Source organism: Ctenocephalides felis, unplaced genomic scaffold, assembly GCF_003426905.1.
Source record: "Ctenocephalides felis isolate EL2017-DRISC unplaced genomic scaffold, ASM342690v1 CF-g0.4_SCAFFOLD_01886, whole genome shotgun sequence".
Classification (NCBI taxonomy): Eukaryota; Metazoa; Arthropoda; class Insecta; order Siphonaptera; family Pulicidae; genus Ctenocephalides; species Ctenocephalides felis.
The window spans coordinates 120524434-120532415 of NW_020538040.1; the positions used below are offsets into that span (position 1 = coordinate 120524434).

Genomic DNA, 7982 nt, shown 5'->3' on the forward strand with positions numbered 1-7982 from the left:
GAACAACGACTGCGTCAAACTGTCAAAAAGAACTAAAATGTAGTATGACCTGATGAGGTTTTGAGGTAGACTTTAGGTGGTGTTCATTTGTGGCACAAATTTCAAATTAGTCATAAAATCAATCACTACACTTGCTAAATTTAATAGCTTTAAGAAAATTTTGAATTAACATATAACAAGTATAGCTATGAATATGACAAAACTATATTTAAAACATTATGGAGGTTGAAATATTATTTTCGGTTTGTCGTTGTTTATTCTTGTTAAAACAATAATTTATTCGAAATATATATGTGACGTTTATTCATATAATATTATTAGCATTAATTATAATTTATAGTACATAAGAAGAATGCAATTATAGATGATCAAGTTCAATGAATATATATATATATATATATATATATATATATATATATAATATGACAAAATAAAATATGTTAATAAACATTTTAAAATAAAAGTTATCAATTCTTCTCACAAGGAAGGAACTCATAAGAATTCGATTTAACATCGCTTTTTCAGAGAATCCTTGTAGTCAACTGTAAAAGCTTCAGAAAATTCTTTTACTATTTTCTCCATATTTGCTTTAGCTAATGCTTGCTTCTTTTCCATAAGATTTTGATAATTTCTCTGTGATCCTTCGACAGACTGTACATACTTCTTAATGCCTGCTCTAAGTGGCGGATAATTTTCATGTAGCATACTTCTTCTGACCTATAAAAAAATAAAAATATTGAAATATTGTTTGAATTTTAACATTTTTATTAACTTCCCGGTGATGTTCATTTTCGCGATAAAAAAAAATTTGCTATATTAGATATATATATATATATATATATATATATATATCTTGAGGATTTTTTGTTCGACGTAGATGTAGAAAGTTTACTTTAATTTTTTATACGTTTCGAGAGTAGATGTGTCTCATCATTCAGCTAAAAGAAATTTACGTTATAAAGAAAAAATTTTAAAAAATAAATTTATACATTAGAAAAATTAATTGAAAAACCGAATTATACACACCCGATCAGGAAAAACCACACTTTGCTATCACATTTTTCAACACAAAAATCACATGCTAATACTGTAGGAAAACAAAAATATAAATTTCAAATCATTCTGAATTGCTTGACATTAAAATCGATCGTGTTTATGAGAGTACGAGGCCAAAAAAAAAAATTGTCAGCGTTTCCTAAATACGGCTGCATCGATTTCAAAAATTTAGAAGTAATTTGATGGTACGATAAGATGTTGATAAGCTATTTTTTAGAATAAACAAAAAAGTGCAAAATTTTTCGTCCACGACTTTGGAAATAATTTCGATAAAGATTCGAATCTTCGTGAGGATAATTTCGATTAGGTTTTGGTAAAGATCAATCGGGCCGTTTCTTTGTAATAAGTATTATAATAATTGATAATTTTTTTGACAATTTTGATAAAGTTTTATAATAACAGATTTCATAGTCTTAACGCAAATACTAAAATATTATACCTACGAACTGTAGTTTAATAATAAAAATTCATCAATGTTTCAAAGTCAATATTTCAAAATGCTATCGTTACAATTAGAAAAGTTGCTAAAATGTAACTTATTCTTAATAATTAAATCCATTGTAAAGTTTTTGCAACTTGCCTTAAAGTAAAACACCTACCTTGTTTTACTTGATATCTAAATAGAATAATATGTAATTTTCATATACTATTTTATGCTCTTGTATGAAGAAATACAACATTTGATTTTGACTTTGAGCAATTATATTGTGAAAACAAAACCAATTTTATCACAACAAATAAACGTATAAAACAAACAACTATCTGACTATGTTCAGTAAAACTCCCAGCCAATTCATCATTGTAGAAATGTGTTATTTGCTGTTTTTTTTTAATTTAATCTGGTCCTTTATTATATATTATTAAATATATATAATAATTTGTACCTTTAGAACTCCTCCACAGACGTTCAACTGCTTCATAATCGCTTTTTCGTTTCTTATTGCTAACGCTAGTTGAGGTTTCACTTGACAAATTTTTCTATTCACCTGACTAAGAAATTTTAGTCTTGTAATTTGTCTAAAAATTAAACATTTTGACTTAAAATAATACGTTTAAATTTTTATATTTAAAATAATATAAATATAAATATATATATATAACATTTCCACTCATATCCACTCATATCACAAAATTCTATATAGATATATATATATATATATATATATATATATATATATATATATATATAACAAACATGAGTTACCGGGATTTTTTAACGTTTTCGGTGATATCGTTTAGGGTTTCAGTAATGGCGGCTGTGTAACTTTCAACGATTTTTTTTTTATCTTCTAAAATATTATCAATTTGCAATCCCACGCCACCTAATATATCAGCAAATACAGTATTTTCATTAACCTCGGCTACACTGTGATTTACTTCAGTATCGGCTAATCCAACTGAGATGTCACCATCAGAAGTTGGTTCATCCTTTACCGTTGACGTTTTAGATAAAGATGTTTTTGGTTGCACAAAGTCGTTATTGAAAACCTTTGATTTTGAATATTTCATTGGCTTTGGAAAGTTTAGAGCATCCTTGTCCACCATTTCGAGTTTTTCTAATGTAAAATTACTAAACGACTATTATATAATAAGAACTTGCATCTGTTTCTATGGCTGACAATTCACTGAATTTAGATAAGTATAAACCGCCAATTTCAACACAGTCGGGCAATCATCATTCCCATTGGCCGAATGTTCTGAAGGCACATGGAAGGCACTGAACGCCAATTTCAAACATATCACTTTCAGAAGTGTGCTGTGCAAGAATTTTTAATTACGTTTATTTCATTTGAGTGAATGCTATAACTAATTTATTTTACCTTAAATTAGAAAATTCATGTCTTACTGAACGTTATTCATTAGTTGTTATTTTTTGTGTATCATCGAAATATATCTTGTAAACTAATTTGTGACAAAACAATATATATTCCTAAACAGACTTAATTATTTTTTGTGTTAAACAGAGGTCATCATTATTATTCATATTTCATTATTATCTAATGATGTTAAATAAGTTAATATATCAATATTATGATCTAAATCGACTAAAGTTAATATCGATAAATTTAAGTAATTCATAATCTGATTTACATCTTGTCGTCAGATGGTGACTCTTGCATATGTCGCTTAAATTACATACATTTTGACAGTTGATGCTTATTTTATCTGTTAAAAAAAAAAATTGTTTCGTTATTAATGTGTCTAAAATAGTATAATAAAATATATAAACATGGCAGAAGAAGGCGATGCGGTTAGTAATTGTAGATTACTATTACGAAATAAATTTTGAGTAATGTATTTATTATTTTCATAGGTTATGGCGATGACTGTAAAAGAACCTCTGGATTTGATCAGACTAAGTTTAGACGAAAGAATTTACGTTAAAATGCGGAATGAGAGAGAATTACGTGGAAGACTTCATGTAAATAGTTTAAATGATTTTTTTTTAATTTTTATCAATAAATTAAATTAAGTTTACATAAAATATTAAACTTTTTTATGCACAATAAAATATTATTATTGGCACAATCTCAGAAATAATGACGATTTACTTTCTCATTTATTATTCTAAAAGACAGTTTTGTTCTTTAATATCCATTGAATTAACTCTTTGTCATGCGTAGCCAATCTGACAGATACACAACCAATAGTTTAGTATGTTGCGTCATGATTTGATCTTAAAAAGGCTCCCGGTGCTTATAAGCCTCATAATTAGTTTATCTTTGAATTTCAAATATTTTGCCAATTGGATAGTTGTCGCAAGGGATGCATTATGCAAATGCTATTTGACATGTGAAATAACAAAAAACACAAAAATTTCAATGTCTCGATTATTTATGCAGTTTTGTATAAAGTTCCAACATCATCTGAATTTTTTTTTATTCAATAAATTATATTATTTATTTCATATATCTTTTATGAAAATTAAAATATAATTGGTTTTTCTTTTTATTTTGTTGAAATACATTTCATATTTTGCTGCTTTTAATTAATTTTGTTTCATATATTATGCAATTCAATTCCAAAATGTTTCAGCTTTGACAATTGGTTTATAATTGTTGGTTTTACTTATATATTTAAATGATTTAAAAAAGTGAAGTCAATATTTGTGTAGATATAAGGTTTCATAAAATTATTTTCAATATGAAATTCAATTATTCTCAAATTTAATTTTCATTAATAATTAGGCCTTTGATCAACATCTCAATATGGTACTGGGAGAGGCAGAAGAAACTGTTACATCTGTTGAAATTGATGAAGAAACTTATGAAGAAGTCTATCGTACCACTAAAAGAAGTATTCCAATGTTATTTGTGCGTGGAGATGGTGTAATATTAGTATCACCGCCAATGAGAATTGGTGGATAGAATTTATATTTCTTTAACATTTGATAGTTGTTGTGTAATGTATATTTAAATATAAGGTTTTGTACCTGCCTTATAACGTACTGGAATGAGTACATTATTTTTATGAAATATTAAAGAAGTTTGATGGGGCATTTACACAATTATGATTCCTTTGTCCTATCTTAATCTGAATTAATTGATAATGATTTCATGTACATACACCTATCTCTCGTTTTGCATAGAAGATACGTTCCAAAAAAAAACGTGTAACTCAAAAACTTACTTTTGTATCGAAAAACCGTGCTAAACGAAAATCACTATAAAAAGCTTGTTTTGTCAGTTTTTAATATGATCAATAACAAATACATTGAATGAAAAATAAATCATACATTTAATAAAATATTAGAATTTTAATTTATTTCTATAAATAAAACTATTTTTAATATAGCATTTTCTTTGTAGATAAAAAGTAAAATTGGTTTGTAAAGTTGTAACCTTTCTTTTACTCTCTAGTTTTTTATTTTCATTTTTTGCCATTGTCAGACTATAATTTTTTATTATAAATTATAGATTTTGTAAAAAATGTTTGTTTTTTGCTCACTTTGAATAAACTTTTGCTATCAATTATATATATATATATATATATAAACATTAATTAGGAACAAAGTTTAAAAACAGTGATGCTCTTTATTTTGATATTTTAAACAATATAGCTTATACACACATAAAATTTAGTTTTGATCATGAAACGGAGAGTTTTTGTTTTATCTATATATTTCCATCATAGACATAGATTACTTAGAATTCATATAAATTGTTGTACACCCCTGATATTATAAGTTGCTAACCACTGTCATAATATTAGATTCCTAACAAGTCCAGACTGAAATCTTAGAACCCCTGAGCTTTAGCTGATATTAACGGTTCATATTAACTTTTCTCAGACTACTGCGTAGTAGCTGACATTACACATTCTCTCGCGAAATCATAAATCTACATCGACAATTCTCAGCAAGATCCTATTATCGACATTCCGCCTAGTTAACAATTCTCACCAAGTTCGCATGAATAACATTTTGTTTAATCAGCTAAATTCATTACTTTGTCCTTTTCGTTGTATAGAACATTCGAGACAAATCCCCACTACGTTTCAAAGGATTTTAGTTTTATTAATTATGAAATAAAGCAGTCTTAATCTGTCGGTCGCCGGGCAAACACTTCTCTTCCAATACCTCCGAGTTCCTTGTACTTAAAGTGAAATAAAGTGAAGTTTTTGAAATAGTCTTTTCATTTATCAATTTCAAGTATTTTCAGCAAGTGAGTTTTCAGGAAAGTCGGAAGGTCCAGAGCAACAACACCGATTTGCATATAGCGGCGCCAACACCCCTTTTCTGTTCATCAACGCGGTGTCCAACATATTAATTGGTGACAGCGGTGTTTGACTCCCAACAAAATATACTACAAAATATATTTTGTAGTGTTATATTTTGGTAGTAAAAGTAAAACAATGAAAATGTTATTGTAGATACAAATAAATTATTGTTTAGTTTTTATAATTTCGTGTAAATGCAAAATTAATAAATTTCGTAAAAGTTTTTTTTTCAAAAACCGTGTAAGATTTTTTTCAAAACAGCATTAAGCGAAGTGTAAGTAGCATTTACGGGCAATTTGCTTGAAACTCTGATATGTATAAATAAACAACTGAATCAATAACTTTTGAAAATAATGTTTACTACTAACTAATCAATGCGATTTTTCGATTATTATTAAGTTTCAGCAAATGCGCTTATATGCCATAAAAGCGCATTATTATAAACTTTAATGAATTTTTATACTTCAAATACGTTTTTTAGGACTGTAATGTTTTGGATGTTGGTTTGGAGTCCAAACTTTGGACCATGAACATTTTCACCATATTAAATTTCATTGAAAACGTAAAATTATTTTTTAGCATTTAATTACGAATAAACTGCTCAACTGACATTTGCCGAGACTAATCATCAGTACGATTTCCAATTAATATCTTTGAAACAGTTTTCAAGATTCCAAAACCGGTACAGGAATTTTTGCGAAAACTTTGACAAAAAACCTCGTAGTCTTCTGTTATTTCTAAAAAAGCAATAGCTCTTAAATTATTGAAATCGGTTGGTTTTTGAAAAACGTCGACGAAAGGTCAAAATTTTTTTAACTCACATATACGCGCACATACACTCATAAATGCATATTTTTTACAATTTTACTTTCAAGCGATTCAGAGTAAGTTTTCACGTCGAAAAAACAAAATTAGCATGTAAAGTTTCCTGGCGAAAACATACAATTTTCTGTTTTGAGAAGTTAATAATAATAAATTTAAATAAGTTTTATTTATTAAAACGTATTATAAACATTATAAGCTTTATTATAATATATATTATATCTAGTATTTAATAAATATATATTATATTTACTAGTATTTATTAAAATAAATATTTTTTCCTATATGATAATATTATTTATATCATAAAAGGTATATAAGATTTAATTCGCTTAACTTAAAATTTAGGTAATCTATCTTTAAGAGCAATGCGATTCATTTTATCTGTTAATATTAATCTGTTTATTTTTTCTGAAGTCAATTTTCCTCCATCTTGTTCAGCAGCGTGGAAAGCTTTAGTAATTAGTTGTTTACTTGCTTTCGGTAGATATGTAGGGAATGTTACTGCAATACATAAAATATTAAATTATTTTTTTCTAATAAACATTATAAAAAATAAATGTGCTAAATATATCATGACTTGTATGTTATCTGTAAAAGATTTGAAAGAACAAAGTTTCCTTATTATATATAGGCAAACTGTTTAATACAAAGCCAATAATAATTTATACGAACCACTAAATTTAATAATTAAATCTCCTTTTAGTTTAGGATCTTCTATTCGAGGCATTTCTTCTCCGACTTCTCATATGTGGGACTATAAATAAATTTATAACGGAAAATTTCATTAGCATGTGTTTAAATGTTGATATTATTTAGAAACTAAGTTCAAATAGTCAATAATAAATAACTTGTTTTTATTATATACATAATTATTACTTTATGACGGTAGTTATAGGAACTCGAATGATTCTTCTGTCTAAGGTGTGTACTGCAACGCTGGTACCGCATAAAGCATCTTTAAGACCAACTTTAACATCCATAACCAAATGCGCGCCGATTCGCGAAAACCCTTCGTGAGGTCGATCCGTTATTACAAATATTATGTCAGCTGTTGCAAAAATATAATTTTAATAAAAGTAAAACATGACTTTATTTCTTGGCAAAAAAACTACGAAAGTATCATATAATTTTTCCTATTACAATTAACACATGAGTATATTGCACTTCTCTATCACTAAAACATATAAAACAATATTCTTAATCTTACGTTGAACGAATGCATGTGTATATTATTGATTGTATATTGTTTAGATCTAAACTATACAGGGGGCTGAATCTAACGTCTTACGAATGACTTAAAATTCAATCCACTACTGTAAAGAATGATATTATTTCATTTGTGTGAATTTGCCATTACTTGCATAATTAAAATATGCTAATTT

The 7982-nt window shown here is 26.9% G+C and overlaps 2 protein-coding genes across 3 annotated transcripts; one reads left to right on the forward strand and one right to left on the reverse strand.

The window, feature by feature from the left end:
- Positions 1 to 507: 507 nt before the first annotated feature.
- On the reverse strand, positions 508 to 2742 carry LOC113375821. The gene is made up of 3 exons (XM_026615769.1): positions 2261 to 2742; positions 1941 to 2073; positions 508 to 717 (listed from the first exon to the last, which is right to left on the reverse strand). Exons 1-3 carry the CDS (start codon positions 2599 to 2601, stop codon positions 508 to 510), a joined length of 684 nt encoding a protein of 227 aa, XP_026471554.1. The 5' UTR covers positions 2602 to 2742.
- A 425-nt stretch (positions 2743 to 3167) lies between these two features.
- On the forward strand, positions 3168 to 4696 carry LOC113377987 (U6 snRNA-associated Sm-like protein LSm3). Of its 2 annotated transcripts, none has more exons than XM_026618471.1 (3): positions 3168 to 3307; positions 3371 to 3478; positions 4245 to 4656. In XM_026618471.1, the coding sequence occupies exons 1-3, from the start codon at positions 3287 to 3289 to the stop codon at positions 4422 to 4424; spliced, it is 309 nt and encodes a 102-aa protein (XP_026474256.1). In that variant the 5' UTR covers positions 3168 to 3286; the 3' UTR covers positions 4425 to 4656. The 2 variants fall into 2 exon arrangements, with proteins under 2 accessions (XP_026474256.1, XP_026474257.1); XM_026618472.1 differs by having other exon boundaries at positions 3287 to 3326; positions 3384 to 3478; positions 4245 to 4696.
- The last annotated feature ends 3286 nt before the right edge of the window (positions 4697 to 7982 follow it).

Coding starts and splice junctions, on each gene's coding strand:
- LOC113375821 (XM_026615769.1), bottom strand. CDS start 2,601: ATGGTGGACAAGGATGCTCTAAACTTTCCAAAGCCAATGAAATATTCA. Junction 2,074..2,260: donor GAAAACGTTAAAAAATCCCG/GTAACTCATGTT, acceptor TTTAATTTTTAG/ACAAATTACAAGACTAAAAT. Junction 718..1,940: donor TCTGTGGAGGAGTTCTAAAG/GTACAAATTATT, acceptor ATTTTTTTATAG/GTCAGAAGAAGTATGCTACA.
- LOC113377987 (XM_026618472.1), top strand. CDS start 3,287: ATGGCAGAAGAAGGCGATGCGGTTAGTAATTGTAGATTAC. Junction 3,327..3,383: donor GGTTAGTAATTGTAGATTAC/TATTACGAAATA, acceptor TTATGGCGATGA/CTGTAAAAGAACCTCTGGAT. Junction 3,479..4,244: donor AATTACGTGGAAGACTTCAT/GTAAATAGTTTA, acceptor ATTAATAATTAG/GCCTTTGATCAACATCTCAA.